At 40.6% G+C, this 18,427-nt stretch overlaps 1 protein-coding gene across 1 annotated transcript in view; it reads left to right on the top strand.

Annotated features, from left to right (window-relative positions):
* The window catches only part of LOC142818773 (uncharacterized), a 146,828-nt gene that overhangs the window by 127,874 nt on the left and 527 nt on the right, over positions 1 to 18,427 (top strand). Inside the window, exons 5-6 of the mRNA XM_075900729.1 lie at positions 17,491 to 17,616; positions 18,125 to 18,212. Coding sequence (XP_075756844.1) covers positions 17,491 to 17,616; positions 18,125 to 18,212 — 214 coding nt within the window. The remainder of the gene's footprint in view (positions 1 to 17,490; positions 17,617 to 18,124; positions 18,213 to 18,427) is intronic.

The following is an 18,427-nucleotide window of genomic DNA, read 5'->3' as shown; positions in this document are numbered from 1 at the left end:
TAACCGAGTGAGTTATAAGATCAAGAACACATATTCCTGCGCATCCAGAAATATAATCTATGCTATCGTGTGCCGAAAGTGTCCGTCTGCTATGTACATTGGACAAACATCTCAGACACTTCGCCAAAGGATTAATGCCCACAAAACAGATATCAGACAAGATCACAAAGAGAAAACAGTTTCTTGCCATTTTAACCAGAAAGGACATTCTCTCAATGACTTAACCACCTGCATTCTGCTACAAAGACCTTTTACATCTGCACTTGAAAGGGAATCCTCTGAACTGTCATTCATGTTAAAATTCGACACTTTCCAAAAAGGACTCAACAAACATTTGAACTATCTCACCCATTACCAAGATAGTTTCCCCAATTATCACCTCTAATACCATTAACTCACAAACATCCCACTCTCCCTACCTCTAATATCATCAATTCACAGACACTTACCTTCCTTCCTCCCCCCCCCCCCCCGCATCCCCCTCCTATTCTGCAATGTGATTTGTCCTTTTCATACTTGTTCATTTTTTTTAATTGTATCCTTTGGTATATATGGTTGTGACTACTTTCTTCCACTATTTGATCTGAGGAAGTGGGTCTGGCCCACGAAATCTAATAAACCATCTTGTTAGTCTTTAAAGTGCTACATTGTCCTGCATTTTGCTTCAGCTACCCCAGACTAACACGGCTACATTTCTATCACTATTCCATCATCTCAACACTTACAACAGGATTATCTGGCTATATAGACTCTCTCCTCAGACCCTATGCTACCAGCAGTCCTAGCTACCTCCGGGACACTACCAACTTCCTGAGGAAACTACAAAACATCAGTAATCTACCTGAAAATACGATCTTGGCCACTATGTACGTAGAAGCTCTTTATACCAACATTTCACATGAAGACGGATTACAGGCTATCAGGAACACAATCCCCAATAACAGCACTGCACACCTGGTTACAGAGCTCTGCGACTTTGTCCTCATCCACAACTACTTCCGATTTGGAGACAATTTGTATAGTTGGGGCTCTTGTACATTTCAAAGCAGAAGTGCCACACGGAGCCTGGGACCAGTGGGGGACTTAGAGAGACCCCTTCTGGCCCCAGGCTCCACACAGCATTTCAATCTTTGAAATGTACAAGAGTCCCTGCTAAGGGCTCTTGTACATTTCAAAGCGGAAACACCTCATGGAGCCTGGGGCCAGTGGGAGAGTCCCTTGCTGGTCCCATTCTCCACATGGCATTTCAATCTTTAAAATGCACAAGAACCCTTTCTGGGGCACTTGTGTCTTTGAAATGTAGCAACAGCCCAGTGGGCTCTTGCCATATTTCAGAGCAGAAGCGTCCTTATCGACTAATCAAATAGTCGATGGAAATTCCATCAACTGTTCAAATAGTTGATCTAATGTTAACATCCCTGTTACCAGCTACATTTTTTGTTAGTCTCTAAGATGCTGCAAGACTATTCATCGCTTTTTGTTACAGAATAACATGGCTACTCCTCTGAAGCTTATTATATAGATAATTGATATTCCTTACTGGACAATATAGAAAATAAATAAATTAATAAACACCCACACTGACGTTTTTCCAGCATCCAAATTCCCAGCTAATTAGCTCTTCTTACTGTGCATATATTATGGCTTAGATTTTGGAAGCTGCCAATGGGATTTGGATACTTAATATCCAGTAACAGTAATTGGACTTGAGTGACCACATTTGATAGGGGGCTTTAAAAAGCTCAGTTTATATGTTTACTCTGTTATGGATATAAACTCTCATACATTTTATACAATCATACTGTCATTTAATTTATTCATAAATATGCTCCCCAAAATAGTCAAAAGAGCTGATGAAATACCTTTACAATATTTTCAGTAGAGTGCAAACTTACGTATTTTTCACTCGGAGATAATTTTCCTCCTGAATCTGTAATGTGTACGTTTCCAATGTATGGGAGATTGAAAGTCAAATTCAAAATACAGCTTGCTCAGCTGCTTGCTGTGAAATGATTACTTAAAACATTTCTTGATATATGCATATTGCAGGTTGCATATGTGTTCTTGTGTCTGTGAGGGCTTGTACAAGTATCTGTGAATGCATATATGTAGGTGCAGAGTAGGGGTTGAATTTGATTTCTCTCATTTACTGACTTTCCATAACCTATACTATTTTTAACCTTTGAAGTTAGTGAACATGGCGGTACCATTTATTAGAATGTGAATTACATATTTAACACAGAAGAAGGGAGATGTAGAAAGAATTGAGCTGAAGGAGGAGAGGTGAATGTTTAGGGTAGATATTTTGGTTCCCCAGAATTACACAGAGATGTGCTTTCCCTTTAACATTTTTTCCACTTTATAATCCATTGAAAAGATAAGGATTAGGGTAAATCATATACACTTTTAAAAATACCTACACATTAAGGGAATTTACGCTGTCAAAAACAGGAAATAAGCATTATGAAAATAGTTTAAGACATAGTGCTTCCTAAAGTGCCAGGTTTTATATAGTATCCATCCCGTAAGGGCTTCCAGAAAAAATCCCCATTCCTCTGACAACTTGTGCTCATTAACTTCCCTATGGCACTTTTTGTTGGTTCCAGAGCCCTGGACAAATTCCAAGTCAGGTAATTATATTCTGTTCTCAAATTCCAGCCCCGTGTAAGTTTGTTTGGATGTGATATTCATGATAACATTACCATTGCTTCCCCGGACTGCGGTGTACAGCATTGCACAGCACTCACTCAGCCATGGATCATTCCTCTTTACAAATGCAGCCGTTAATTTTGGGTATGGCGGGGTGGGGCAGATGAAAGGAGGTATTGAGTGTGAGGTATTTTGCTATTGGATTAGCCACAGATTCTTAGCTCATCTGTATTCAGGGCACTTCGGAGCAGGGGATCTTCAGATGTGCTTCTGCATATATATATAAGAAATGGACTTTATTTGGCAGTGGTTTGACTTTATTTCACTTTATTTGGCACTGGTCAGGCCTTACAGGCAGGGAAACTCCAGGTCCTTACGCTTCAGCTTTGTATGGAGTGAGCCCTCCCTAAACCTGGAGGGCCCCCCCCCCCCACTCACCGCTCTCTGTCTCCATATCTCCTTGAATAATTTCCTTCTACTACTGCCTGGCACTGTGGGACTAGGCTGCTAGTCCTAGGGACAGCTACACTGAGCAGGGTTCCTGGCCTTATAGAGATGCAGCTTAATCCTTAGGGCTGGGAGCAATCCTGCTAGGTTGGTGGAATAATGATATCCAGAAGGGGAAGAGCAGAGCAGAGGAAAACTAGAAAAAAATTGACCTTCTTTCTTAATAAATAATCCCAAGAAGAAATATATAACCTAGTGAGGTATTGCATTGAAGTCAGAAGGTCTAAACAGTGTGGCATCCATTTCTTATATAAGGCATGCATTTTTCTTGCTTAATTTGCCCAATTGTGGGCATAATTTTCTACAATGTATTATTTATTATTAATGTTGCCATAGTAACTGAAAATCCTAGTCAGGATGAGAAGCCTTTCTGTACAAATGCAAAGTAATACAACTACCCCCACATTGACTAGGCAAGGGTAAAGGACTTCCCCCACATTGACTAGACAAGGGTAAAGGTAAGGGTAGAATGTAAAGGCAAAGTGAACAGGGAGCAAAAAGGATAGGGTGAATGAGGATAGGCAAAAAGGAAGGATTATCCAGTGGTTAGAGCACTTGCCTTAAACGTGATTGATTTAGGTTCAATTCCTTTACTTTGCCACACACTCCACGTCACCTTCTCCATGGGTAGGAATGGTGTTCCTAGCCTCTGTTTGTCAGTTCTGTTCACTCCCTCTGGGGCATCTGGCATTGGCCACTGTCGGCAGACAGGATACTGTACTAGGTGGACCTCTGGTCTGACCCAGTATGGCTGTTCTTTTGTTCTGACAGTCACTTAGGCCTAGATTTTCAAAGATATTTAAGCATTAGTCAACTTGACATTAGGAGATCAAGCTAGCTATGACAGTTAGGCTGTATTAAATTGAGCCCCTCTCTAGACAAGGCTAGGTTGATAGAAGACTTCTTTGAGAAATGGATTAACTACATCAGTGGAAAACCTTTTCCATAGATTTGGGAAGCAGCTTCATCTTTATTGTGGAAAGCTGTACTGCTACAGCTGTGCTGCTGGTAGCTGACATGGGTCTTCTCTCCTAGTGTAGATGTACCCTAAATCTGAAAATAGTCACCTGAGTGATTTAGGCCTTTAAAAAATCTGGAACTTAGTCTCTGTGTGCCTTACAGGGGTGCCAAATGTGGGAGATGATAGGACTAGTTGTCCCAGGGCCTGGTGATTTTAAAAGGTCCAGGATTCCAGCCCTCCATCTCTGCTACTGTGGCAGCAGCAGTATCCAGAGCCCCAGACCTTTTAAATCACTGCCAGAACCCCAGGTAGCATGTTCCATACAGCACTGAGGTGATGTTGGGGGAGGTGCAGCATGGTCCAGGCAGCACTGAGGGCTGGCTGCTCCTTGCCCTGCCCGTTGGGTCATAGGCCCTGCACAAAGATGAGCTTCCCATTCCCCATTGCCCAGGGCTCAGGGTCACCAGACCTGGTGTCTCAGTTCCATTCTATATAATGCAGATTATAGCACTTCCATACCTGACAGGGATGCTGTGAGAATAAATGCGAAGGATGTGAAGCACTTAGGCTACATCTACACTGGCCACAATTTCCGGAAAAGCCATGCAAATCAGGTAAGTCAGGATAGGGAAATCCGCGGGGGATAGGGAAATCCGCGACTTTCAAGTAGGAATAAGAGATCCTCCGGAAAAGGGCTTTATTCCGGAGGATCACGCCAGTCTAGATGCTTTTTTTCTGGCTTTTCCCCAAGCCGGAAAAAAAGTGGCGGACATGTTTATTTAAATCCGCGGGGGATATTTAAATTCCCCGCGGATTTCCCTATCCTGACTTACCTGATTTGCATGGCTTTTCCGGAAATTGTGGCCAGTGTAGACATAGCCATAATGTATACTGAATTGGGAGTCATATAATTCCTGGAGACAGCTGAAGGGTGTAGTGGTAACAAAGGGATGAAAAGAAGAGGGTTCAAAAACTTGTGACAACCCAGCAAATGAGAATACATCCAGAGTTTAGGTATTGGGCAAAAAAATCCCTGCTTCTACTTCAGTGGGTCTCTGCAATGGTTCAAGTTCTGCCCATGCAGAGCCAGCTGCAGGATTAGGACCAAAGATTCTTATTTATTGTTGTGAAGATAACATGTAAGAGGAGATAATTTATTATTACTATCTTTAGCTAGTTGAGAATTTTGAGAGGAAAATAGTTCATGTATTTCTCAAAAAAATATTCCATGGAGATCCAAAATAATGTAACACATCCAAACACAACTCTTTTGTATGCAAGCCTGGCTGTTATTCTTAATTAGGTGTTTATAATCCAGTTAACGTTTGTGTTGGAAGCCATTTGTGGTGTCTTTGAGTGTCATGCCAGAACTTGCAGAAATGTTTGTAGCTTTAATGCTTTAATACTGAAACGATAAATGAACTATGACTAGAAATCTAAATTATGCATCAAAACAAAACCTTCTTCAGGGAGCTGTCTCCTTACAGCACGGCCTTACTAAGAAAATGGTATAACCCTAAAATATGTTAACCTTTTTACTTATCAAGGGTCTCAATTTTGGTTTTGTTGTTATTGTTGATGATTGAATTCACTTTTCTATACTTCAAATGTAATTTGCTAGAACAACAAAGTGACAGTGAATTCGTTTTAACAAGTCCTCACCATCTGCTGGAATAGTAGTGAATCAGCAATATATTACCATGTTGTCAACTAGTTTAGTTAGGCTTATTTAGAAATTTGTGCATGGCTGAAATAAATATTCAATTCAGTTAGCAACCTGGTAAAGTTATTTCAATAATTTGTAATATATCTAAAACGTTAAGTGTGGTTGAGTTTTCACACTGAGGTCACATTAATTGAAATCTCTATCATGGTAATAAAGGCATAAAGATTAGATGAATGTGTTTCAGCAGCATTTCAGTGACACAAAAGGTAGGCAAAACTTTCAACTCCTTTGTTGTTTTTCACAAATGCATGGAGGAAACCTGTAAATTGTGAAAAACATGCTCACAACAGGTTCTAAGTGGTATATCTCCTATCCACACTAATATCAGGGGGTATGTCTACACTACCCTCCTAGTTCGAACTAGGAGGGTAATGTAGGCATACCGCACTTGCAAATGAAGCCCGGGATTTGAATTTCCCGGGCTTCATTTGCATAAGCGGGGAGCCGCCATTTTTAAAACCCCGCTGGTTCGAACCCCGTGCAGCGCAGCTACACGGGGCATGAACTAGGTAGTTCGAACTAGGCTTCCTAGTTCAAACTACCGTTACTCCTCATTTCACGAGGAGTTCGAACTAGCGGGGTAGTGTAGACATACCCAGGGAGAGGTATTGTTCGATATATTTGGGGATGTGCCATGTGAAAAAGCACAATGCTACTGCCTCTACTGCTTCACTCATTAACAATACAGTAGTGATATTGGGGAAGAGCCCTGTGTGGACTATGAAGAGAAGAAGAGCAATGAAATAAATAAGACTAGCACTCAAGAAGCATGAGACAACAGGCTAGATAATAGGAAAGGATAATCAGAACCTGCATGTTATGAGTGGTGGTCTACAAAGCAATGCCAACAAAAGACCAGATTCTGATTTTATTAAGTCTGATCTAACACCAGAGTAATTCCAGATTTAAAATGGTAAATGAGATCAGAATCTGTCCCCCAAACTCTCACAAATCTTTGATCTTGTCCAAAGCCATGAGTCCTCATTTTAGGAAGTTTTGTTAATGTAAACTAAGACTGAAAATTGCCTACCGTCATTGAGAAGTACCAAAATTAACACATTCTGGCCTCTGCAACATATAATTCTAAAATCCATAGGCCTTTTACTTTGTGCATGAAAGAAGTTTCACATACAGAAAATCTACTTCACTCATGTAATACAGAAGCTCATTGCCAGCTCTCCAAACAGTAAGATAGCCTTTGCATTTAAGATCAGCATCTCCTTCAAGCTTTTCTGTTAAAATGAAAACAACCCTAAGCAAGATGCTATGGATCAATAGCTTGACAAACTGGCAATAGAGAGAAGAGTTTACGGCTCATCAGAACTCTACAATTTCTTGCTTTAGGGATCTGACCAGCATAGAGATGTATTTCAGAGTCCAAATATTGAAGAAGGCAACAGGTTGGAGCCAGGTAAATACTGTCACAACATTTCTGTGAATGTTCATATTTTTTAAATTAATTTACCTTGAGCAACGTTTGTGTTTGCTTTATACAAATGTTAGTGTGATCATGTACAGCCAGAAATATGATTACAACAGGAACAATCATCCAGCCAGGAGAAAGAAAGAAATTAAGATGGTCAATCCAAAGTCTCATCTATTAGGTAAGCGACACAGCTCAAATTTCAGCTAAAACCCACTACAGAGTTAATAAAATTCACCCCAAAAAAGTGGTCAAGGTTTTCATTTGTGACTAGTAACTTAGAATGGAAAACCAGAATCTTCATCTTTCATCACATCCGTTCAAGACACTAAAAAGTCTAGAAGGAAGGACACTTTTGTCCAGTATAAAAACTAATTGAATAGTATTTTATACGTGTATATCTGTTGTTGTTAAGTACCATGCTTCTACAATGGGTGACTTTCCATTACCTCCAATAAGTTTGGGACTTATCCTTTAAATTTTCCCAATTCCCAATGAGTTCAAGAGAAGACAATCTCATCACTGATGGCAAAATTCAGCCCTAACTGTGGTGTTTGCCATTGTAACGTTTGCATTTGTCAACAGTTGCCAAAAAGTAGAATGGGATTGCCACCATTTCTCTGTATATAGAGCTTAGATCACAACTGTGCTCAATGTTTAATAATATTAACTACAGACTTTGCACCATACCAGTGTGTGTGCAGTGTGTGCAGTGGGCCGAATGATGTTTTCTCCTTTGGGCAGTCCACTTACCATGGGATGAAATCTAATGATAAAATGTGCAGAAAGCTTTTATAAAATAGACATCTTGTTCTTATCAAGCTTGTGGAGATAAAAAAGTATCATTCATGAAAATGCTGGAACTCTTTACACTGAACCAAGACAGAAAGTATATGCTAGGATTTACTTTTCTAATTAGGAAAGTATGACTAATATGGACAATTAAGATAATAAAATACTTTTGCAAGATAATTAGTCTTTTCTTTCTGATCCAGTCTGCTCCAGCCCCATCTTGATAATGTTATTTACCTCAGATTTAAGAGTATGTTACAATATAATTGGAGCCATTTGCTATGACGGTCTGCTAGGATGAGAGATCAGGCAATTTGCATCTCATATATCCAGAAATTAAAAATGAAGGACTGACCACTTGACACCACTGAAGTTTTTGAAATAAAGCCCACTGAGCTAAATTTGTTGTGGCTGCTAAATGATTCCACTCACCAGTTTGAATGCATGATGAAATTCCTATTAGAACATGCCACTGTAATAGCTGCCAGCATAGTGAAAGCGGTAGAGAATAAATGAAAATGCAGGTATTGTGTTAACCCTTCATTTGCACACTAGAAACTTTAAGGGACCTTTTGAATGAGAGAAACTTTATTTTAATAGATAATGGTAGTATGTTCTGCACGGTGAAAACAGCTACTCTGTTTTTCCATGAATTAATTGAGTTGGCCTCTGTGTCTTCTTCAATTTCACTTCTCTGAAAATGATCAGAACTGTGTCCTGTGTTCTAGATGTAACTTTGCTATTCCTCTATATTCAGCTAAAATAATTGCCATCCACCAAACAATTCTGCGTATATATATAAACAGCTAAACAAATTAATGGTGAAATAGCAATCATATAATACTTTAACGAATCACAGGAAAGGAAAAATAGTTCTTTTTCACTATCTCATAAGGCTGATTGATAGAAATACCTTACTATCTAACTACACATAGGCAAAGCTTTGTGAGTCTTGCTCAAAAATAATATTTTTTAGCACCTAACCCTAACCTTCCACGTCCATTTTGTATGTTCCTCATTTCTTACTGAGATTAATTTTAACTTAATGCATACCCATAAGCACTCACATTTTAAAATGCTGGACTGTGTGATTTCTGCAGAACTACTTGAATCGGTCTGTGTAGCCAGGTTTAATATTCATAGGAGCAATCCATAATTAACCCTTCAAAAATGGTATTCAACAGACCTCTTTCTGGGAAAAGAGATGACCTATCTTTGTATTATCCAAACTCTCTCTGTCTTGTTATTCATTTCCTCAGAAGGAAACTCCATGCACATATAGACTAGCCTGCCCTCGTCATCCCCAAGATCTTTTGTAAAGCATTCATTTTCTCTGCTTTCATATTATGTTGATTAAGTGAGCATCTTAAATCCTCAGTGTGTCTAATGCATGAAAGGCATGGGATTCAATCTTTTAATCATAAATGCTTAAAGGAAAAATCCTATTCTGTGTACTCCAGACAGGTTATCAAATTTACTTTCTTAAATATTTTCTATTTTAGAATCTGAATTCCCAAGGAGAGCTATCATAGGAATGAGAGCTGGCTAAGAGTGGCTCTTACACAGTCGTGTATGAATAAATTAATTCCCTAGATATAGCATATCCATTCCTTCCATATATGACTTATGCTTTTAACAAAGAGGAGAGCATGAATTAGTTGCTGAATCAATCTCAGGAAGCTGCTCTGATATAACACAACACAGTCCATTCAAGTCAGATCCTTTGAAAGGTCCATGAAACCAACCTACATCAGAATTGCATCCTTCTCTGCATTAAACAAGGCATCTTGCAACTCATAATCAACAATCAGTGTGAGTCTCAAAGGAGGAGGAGAAAGTGACACTTATTTCCTTTATGAATAACTATAAGTTATCTGCAAGAGTTCATTTGTATTTATAAAAGGGCTTTTTTTCAGGTGAAATACTTAAACTTTATCAGGCTAAAATGTGTTTTTCAGATGATGATAGGCTCCTAATAATCTAAACTATTTCTATGCTAACAAGTGTCAGGAAAAGAGAGGGGGAAAGAATTAGCTTTTCTACCCCTTCTACTAAGGCCGATTTTGACTTAGATGGTGAGGGAAAGGGGGTATTTGAATGTGACCAAAAATCTGGTGATAGAGGGATAAGGCTGGAAGCAAGAATGGTTCCCTGAAAGAGTAAAGGAAAAGAAGAATGATTTACAATATCATCAAAAAGCTGATCTGGGAAGAATGAAGGAAGAGGCAGGGATGAACAAGTCAGGAAAGTTATCTGGGAGGCTTGTCCAAAGCTTACTGAAATGCATGCAAGTGTTCTTGCTCATATCTGTAGACATTGGATCAGGTGTACTCAAAAGTTGTCAGATTTCATATGAGAACTGAAGCCTGGAAGTAACAGAACAATAGACCCGGAGAAAAAAATATTCTACTCTACAGAGAAAGTGCATTGTCCAGCTTCCACGGCCAACTGTATCATCAAGGGATCCAACCCTTAAAAAAAACAGCAGCCAAAGAACTGTTACTTCAACACCATCTTCATTTTCAAGATGTATTATTTTTTCTTGTGGCAGAAGAGGTGAATAAATCTATTTAATCATAAAGAAAAGTAAAAGAACAACCTTTTCTGTAACCATAGCACAGAAAGTCATTTGATAAAGAGTTCTTTAAGGGGGGGGTCAACAAACATGTGGACAACAGGGATCCAGTGGATGTAGTGTACTTAGATTTCCAGAAAGCCTTTGACAAGATCCCTCACCAAAGGCTCTTAAGTAAAGTTGTCATGAGATAAGAGGGAAGTTCCTTTCATGGACTGATAACTGGTTAAAAGACAGGAAACAAAGGGTAGGAATAAATGGTCAGTTTTCAGAGTGGAGAAGGGTAACTAGTGGTGTCTCTCAACGGTCTGTCCTGGGACTAATCCTACTTAATTTATTTATAAATGATCTAGAGAAAGGGGTAAAAAGTGAGCTGGCAAAATTTGCAGATGATACAAAACTGCCTAAGATAGTTAAGACCAAAGCTGACTGAGAAGTGCTTCAAAAAGTTCTCACAAAACTAAGTGATTGGACAACAAAATGGCAAATGAAAGTTAATGTGGCTAATGTAAAGTAATGCACATTGGAAAAAATAACCCCAATTATACATACAATATGATGGGGGCTAATTTAGCTACAATTAATCAGGAAAGAGATCTTGGAGTCATAGTTCTCTGAAAACATCCACTCAGTGTGCGGCAGCAATCAAAAAGGCAAGTAGAATGTTAGGAATCATTAAAAAAGAGAGTGGCTGCGTCTAGACTGGCATGATTTTGCGGAAATACTTTTAACGGAAAAGTTTTTCCATTAGAAGTATTTCCACAAAAGAGCGTCTAGTTTGGCACGGATGCTTTTGCGCAAAAAGTGCTTTTGCTCAAAAGCATCTGTGCCCAGTATAGACGCACTTTTGCACAAGAAAGCTCCAATGGCCATTTTAGCCATCGGGCTTTCTTGAGCAAAAAATTAAGGTTCCTGTCTACACAGGCCTTCTTGCGCAAGTATTCTTGCGCAAGAGGACTTATCCCTGAGCGGGAGCATCAAAGTATTTGTGCAAGAAGCACTGAATTCTTACATTAGAACGTCAGCGCTCTTGTGCAAATTCAAGCGGCCAGTGTAGACAGCTGGCAAGTTTTTGCACAAAAGCAACTGCTTTTGTACAAAATCTTGCCAGTCTAGACGCACCCACTAGTGTGAATAAGACAGAAAAGATCTTATTGCCTCTATATAAAACCATGGTATGCCCACATCTTGAATACTGCGTACAGATGTGGTCGCCTCATCTCAAAAAAGATATCTTGGCATTAGAATACATTCAGAAAAGGGCAACAAAAAGTATTTGGGATTTGGAATGAGTCCCATATGAAGAGAGATTAAAAAGACTTACACTTTTCATATTAGAAAAGAGGAGACTGGGGGGAGGGAGGGAGGGATATGATAGAGATCTATAAAATCATGACTGGTGTGGAAAAAGTGAATAAGGAAAAGTTATTTACTTATTCCCACAGTATAAGAACTGGGAGTCACCAAATACAATTAATAGGCATCAGGCTTACAACAAACAAAAGGAAGTTTTTCTTCACTCAGTGCACAGTCAACCTATAGAACTCCTTCCCAGAGGATGCGGTGAAGGCTAGAACTTTAACAGGGTTCAAAAGAGGGCTAGATAGATTCATGGAAGTTAGATCCATCACTGGCTATTAGCCAGAATGGGTGGGAATGGTGTCCCTAGCCTCTGTTTGTCTAAAAATGGGTGACAGGGGAGGGATCATGTGGGGATTACCTGTTGTGTTCCCTCCCTTTGGGGCATCTTGTATTGGCCATTGTTGGCAGACAGGATACTGAGCTAGATGGACCATTGGTGTGACCCAGTATGGCCATTCTTATGTTCTTAAAGAAAGGCAGACTATCTCCAAGCAGGAGTAGAATAGGTTCTATAACATCTCTCAAAACATCAGAAATTGGTATCCAAGTCGTGATTTTGAGCTTAGTTCCCGTAAAGGACAATAAAAGGAGGAGAAAAGACAAAAGTCTCTTGCAGGGGTAGAAGATTTTGTTGCCAAAACTGGGTGTTTTTCCCAACAAAAGTGTCATTGCAGTATAAATGCTCTCACAGTTTTGCTACCAAAAGACAGTTTTTGGTGCCAAATCCTGCCAGTGTAGACAAGCCCTCAATATATAGTACTTTTCTAAGGGATTTGTTACACAGGAAAAACAGATTTTCAAAGTCTGGGATTGGGCAGTGGGAGGTTGGCGTTATGTTGAAGGTAGCAGGTCATGGAATGTTGTAATTATCCAATCAGCACACTTTGAAATTATTAAATGAGAAGCATCATGAATCATGCATTCACATTAATATAGTTTTTATTCCTATTTATTATTCTGAGATTTGCAGAGCCATCCGCTGAAAAATGCTGATGCTTTCATGCTTATGTCTCTCCACCCCGGTTCAGGATAGATAATAGGCTTTCTACACATTAGAGATGGCTTTTTATTCATGTCAAAGTTAATCTTACTGTAGCTAAAAATGATTACCCACCATGAAGCTTCCCCATTGCCAGTTGGGAGCTAGTGCTCATCTAGCAAATTTCTTTCTTTTTTCTCCTCTTCTTTTTATTGATCTCGGGAGTCCTTTTTCTAATCCTGAAAAATACCATGCACATTTCATTAACATTTTCCTTAAGACAATTGTTATCCTCTGCCTAGTATTTGTGATTTTTCCATTCTAACAAGGTGCAGGCAGGATATCTGTCTATCAGACTCTGAGAGCCCTTCTGCTGTATCTCACAACTGATATCTTCATGTGGGTATAAGTTAAGCAGTGGCTTAAGATCCATGTGATTTAAAGGGTAGAAGAAGGGCCTGAAGATTGAATTCTGTGGCTCAGGAAAAGAAATTTCCCCCCAGGAAGAGGATTAAGGGCCAAATACTGTTGCCACTGAAATTAATAGCCAGGAATAGCCCTTGGCTTTTTTTGGAAATGTAGTACTTCGGATGGCTATCTGAATCTACAGGCATAAACTACATGTATGAATATTTTAAACAATTCTCATACTGCTATATCTTTCAATGTCTGTATGGGCCCAACACTTTGTGAAAATATGGTAGGGCCCTGAAAATAAATAAATAATAATCTGACCAAAATAGCAGTTAAATCAGAAAATCCAGTTAATTTTATGGCGTAAACACTCCAATGTCGATGGAAAATTGCAAAAATACTGAAGTATTTGTTGGCAGATAAGCAATTATGCAACCTAAAAACTTTTAGTTCACTACTAGAAGATTTACACAGCATTGCTTGGGTCCTTAACTCAAACACATTTTTTCTTCCATTGTTCTGAGTTGGGGTTGGGGAGGAGGGGTTAATGATGCAGGCTGTCCCAGGGAGAGAGGACAGCCCCCAGCCCTTTCTCACTGTAGCAGATTAGGACCAGGTAAGAAGAGCCTGTCTATGGCCCCTACAGCTCCAGCAGGCACAGCTGGTGCGGGGATGCATGTTCCCTAGTAGGTGGACAGACAGACACCCAGACAAACAGACACACAATCAAACAAACTCTCTGAATTTTATAGTAGATAGCTGTCCCTTTCTGCACCCCTGACCTCTGCTGGCCCAATGGGATTATAGCTATATTGGTCCCCAACTCTGGTCCCTGTGGTCATTCTGCAGTATAACTCCCTCCTGACAGACCCCTCTATTGCCTTTTCATGAAGAAACAATCAAATTCCACACACATCCCATTATCCTGGCACAACCAAACCCTGACCTGGCTTTATATTATGATCAGAGGAATTTGAATACCAAATGTTGTGGTCCTAACTCTTACAATTTAGGAGGAGTTCTTGAACAAATGACAGACAGATGCACATATCTAAAAGATATAATAAGATTCTGTGCCTAATACCAAGGCAGAACTGTTATGGATCTTTGAGAACAGTGATGATACTCCAGCATTGAGTAGAGAATATTTACCAAAGATTATTTTGCAAATATTGCTTGCAAATCATTGCCAAATGGGAACATCTGATGGTTACCAGCACCTGATGTTTCAGAGTAGTTCCAAGGACCTCTATAATGGTCCACACAAATATAGTCTTTGTGGCCTGGCCTCACATTCTTCGCTTTCACAATCCTCCCTCAAAGTTAAAGGGAGAGTCTTCCTAAATTGAGAGTGTTGGGTAAAAGTTTTAAATGTGATGCTTACAAAACTGCAGCAGTAAAGTATTAAAAAGGCCCTGGGTTGGTGACAGTACAGAGATTGAGTGAAGCGGTTTTCTCTTGCTCAGCTACGCAAGACACACCATACACAAATCCCTGGGAAGTATATGAATTGCAATGCCACTGAACAGAGGGTGGGAAAATAACCCTAGCTCTATTTCCACACCAACCCATTTAGTGGGTTTGGCACATCATCAGCAGCAATCTGTACACCGAAAAGCTTTCTCTCAGTGCTCCATATAGCCCCCTACATCTGACGAATTAGGTCTTTGCCCACGAAAGTTTATGCTTCAATACATCTGTTAGTCTATAAGGGTATGTCTACACTACCCCGCTAGTTCGAACTAGCGGGGTAATGTATGCATACCGCACTTGCTAATGAAGCCCGGGATTTGAATTTCCCGGGCTTCATTAGCATAAGCGGGGAGCCGCCATTTTTAAATCCCCGCTGCTTCGAACCCCGTGTAGCGCGGCTACACGGGGCTCGAACTAGGTAGTTCGGACTAGGGTCCTATTCCGAACTACCGTTACTCCTCGTGAAACTTTAAATAATTAAATAATTAAATAATTCTCAAGCAGAAGCCAATGAGAAAAATGCAGAAGAAACATAAACACTTGAAGCTGCTCATTCCATAATCTTACAGAAAGGTTTGGTCAGGGTATAAGAATACTACATTATTTCCTATATAAGAGAAGCAGCTGAACTGGGCAGCATGACATTTATGTTCATAGTGGTAGGTGTTTTTCTTCCACTTTATGGTGAAGTCAAGCAGTCACAGAGAGGCATCCAAGGTATACAAGGAGAACACCCCAAAACAGTCCAAATAAATTGCCTTACATATTCTCTGCAAGTGGTCTTATTATTGATTTAGGAGGAGGATTAGAAAAGTTCAGCAATTTTACTGCAGTGATGCAGCAGCAGGAGTGTAATTAATTAACTGTATTTGGTGATCTTGAGAGGCAGCTAAATATCTTGTCTCGTATTCACATATAATAGCTTGGGTTTTTTTCTTAGTAGAGATCACTTGTAAATGTCTAGATTTGGGTACTATTATTGCCATTTTTTCTTCTTTCTTTCTTTCACTGATCCGCTTTTATGGGATACAGAGCACTACTGTGGATGTTGTTCATAGACCAAGTGGAGATTAAATTTATAGCAGCACTCTTGGCTGCCCTTGTTGAATTGGTCTCCAGGACCTCCAAAATCGAGGAAGTACACACTAACCCCCTAGCAGACTGAGACAGAAGTTTTTCCTTTCTCTTCTCAATAAATGCTTTGGAACTTAAAAGTCAATAGCTAGACAACTACTAGAAAAGCACAAAGGATTTTACGATTAATATTTCAGGAAGATACTTCATCCAGCACCCCACTACAATGACAGTCTCTGCTGTGGTGTGGGATTTGAACTATTTGATATTACCATTCAGGGACAAGAAGCCTCTTCTGAATCAATTTTGCTAAAACAAGCTACTGGGGGGAGAAAGAATATACAATTTTGCATTTAACCAGTGTTTACATATGGATGATGTGAGTGCATGATCTGATCAACCATAATGACTTACTAGATGACCAGGGTGATGTATGAGTCGTTATTGATTTATTCACCATTTACTTTGGAGTTACTCTGCATCCACTCCAATTATAGTTAAACCTTTTTTAATCTTATTTTTTTCTCAGCTGGAGAACCTTTATTAACTTACACAAAACTTTTATCCAGTCCAGACTTGTTAAAAATCATAGCATAAATTGTATTTTCCTGAGCATTAAGCTTAGAGATTAATGTGTCAGAAAATCAATAATGTACTTGGCATGCAGCCGCATCATTTATTGATTTACATGTCATTTGTCTCCATAGAAAATGCAATCATTGCTTAAATACAATACAGTATTTTGTTAATAGGATACAAATATCATCACTGAGTATAAAGGTCATACCCAATCTCACACTTGTTGCTGCCAGTATTTGAACAGATTATTAACAAGCAGAGGCTCCAGTCCTGCTTTTTCTGACTGAAGTTAATGGGAGTTTTGCTGCTGACTCATAGAATCAGGCACAAACCTCAGCTCTGATCCACTCTTCTGACCTGGCTGCTTTGTGCTGCTCCTGGTGTACAGTCACCACAGCTCCCATTCTACTTCCCCTCCTCAGGTCCCTATGTAAGGGGCATTCCTGAGAAAAGGGGATATAGCTGGCTGTACTACCGAGGGCTATGAGTAGGGCAAAAGAGAAAGAATATCTGCCCAGCTGTGAATTTCTCTTCCTGCGAGGGAGCTCTGAGGTAGTGGAGATATTGTTGATACTGCACGCTTATTTTGGAACAAGCTATTCCGGAAGAGATCTTCTAGAATAGCTTATTTCGAAATAACGCGTCTATACACAAAAAGCACATCAAAATAGCAATTTACTATTTTGAAATAGAGCATCCAGACTGAGCAGATGCTATCTCACATTTAAGGTCACCCAGAACCAGTTCAGGAAGGGCACTAGGTCAGCATTGACTTCCTGGAGCTGCTGCCTGAGGCTGAGACGTGTGCTTAAAGGAATCCCCCCGTACAGCTGTTTCTCAGATTATTCTCCTGCTTATCTACCTCTCTGAGGGAAAGCAAAGCATTTCCATGTCATGCTTGGTTGTCCTGTTTTTGGACATCACAGCACTCCCTGCTATGGAGCTGGATCAATGGCCCCTGACTGTTGTGTTGCAGTTTTTGAAGGCTGCTCTCCAGGCCCTGAAGGAACATGACCCTGAGCTGCTTGAGGAGACCCTCAGCATGACAGATGCACCCCACTGTGGAACGCTGCTTCTGGGGGCTGGACACCAGTTCCAACTGGTGGGACCAGCTCGTCATGAAGCGGTGGGATGACCAGCAGAGGCACCAGAACTTCTGTATGAAGAAGAAGATATTCCTGGAGCTGTGTGCCTGGCTTGATGGGACAGGCACATGAGACCTGCCATCTCCCTAGAGAAGCGGGTTGCCATGGCAATCTAGAAGCTCACCAGCCTGACAGTTACCAATCCATCGGGAACCAGTTCGGCATGGGGAAGTCAACCATCGGGGCCCTCGTCATGCAGGTATGGTTCTCTCAGGCTGCAGTCCCAGAGAAGGGAAAGCAGTGGAAAGGGGATCCCTAGGGAAATGCAGGGGGTTGGGGATATAGGGGTGGGAGGAAGCCCTTATGCCTGGGCTGTTTTCCAGTCCCACCCTTACACAGCCCTGCTGGGGGGGGCTACATAGGGGGCGGTTCCTGGGGTGTTTGGAGGAGGAAAGGGGGGAGGGCTTGGGGTCCTTCCAAGGGCTCTGGCACCCCTTTGATTCTCTGTTTTGTTTCCTTCTGCAGGTGGTGAGGGCCATTAACACCATCCTGTTGTGCAAGGTCATCTACCTTGGTGACATGGACCCAATCGTTGCTGGCTTTGCCACCATGGGTTTCCCCAGCTGCGGGGAGGGGGGACTATTGACAGCACCCACATGCCTATCCAGGCCCCTGACCACTGGGCAGTGTAGTACATCAATAGGAAGGGCTGATGGCCCTGCAGGACCTGGTCAACCATTGTGGCCAGTTTACTGACATCTCAGTATGCTGGTCGGGGAAGGCACACAACACCTGTGTCTTCCGCAACTCCAGCCTCTACCACAAGCT

This window comes from Pelodiscus sinensis, chromosome 17 (assembly GCF_049634645.1).
Source record: "Pelodiscus sinensis isolate JC-2024 chromosome 17, ASM4963464v1, whole genome shotgun sequence".
NCBI lineage: Eukaryota > Metazoa > Chordata > Testudines > Trionychidae > Pelodiscus > Pelodiscus sinensis.
The sequence above is the reverse complement of the archived record's forward strand: the minus strand, read 5'-3'. Positions and strand labels throughout refer to the sequence as shown.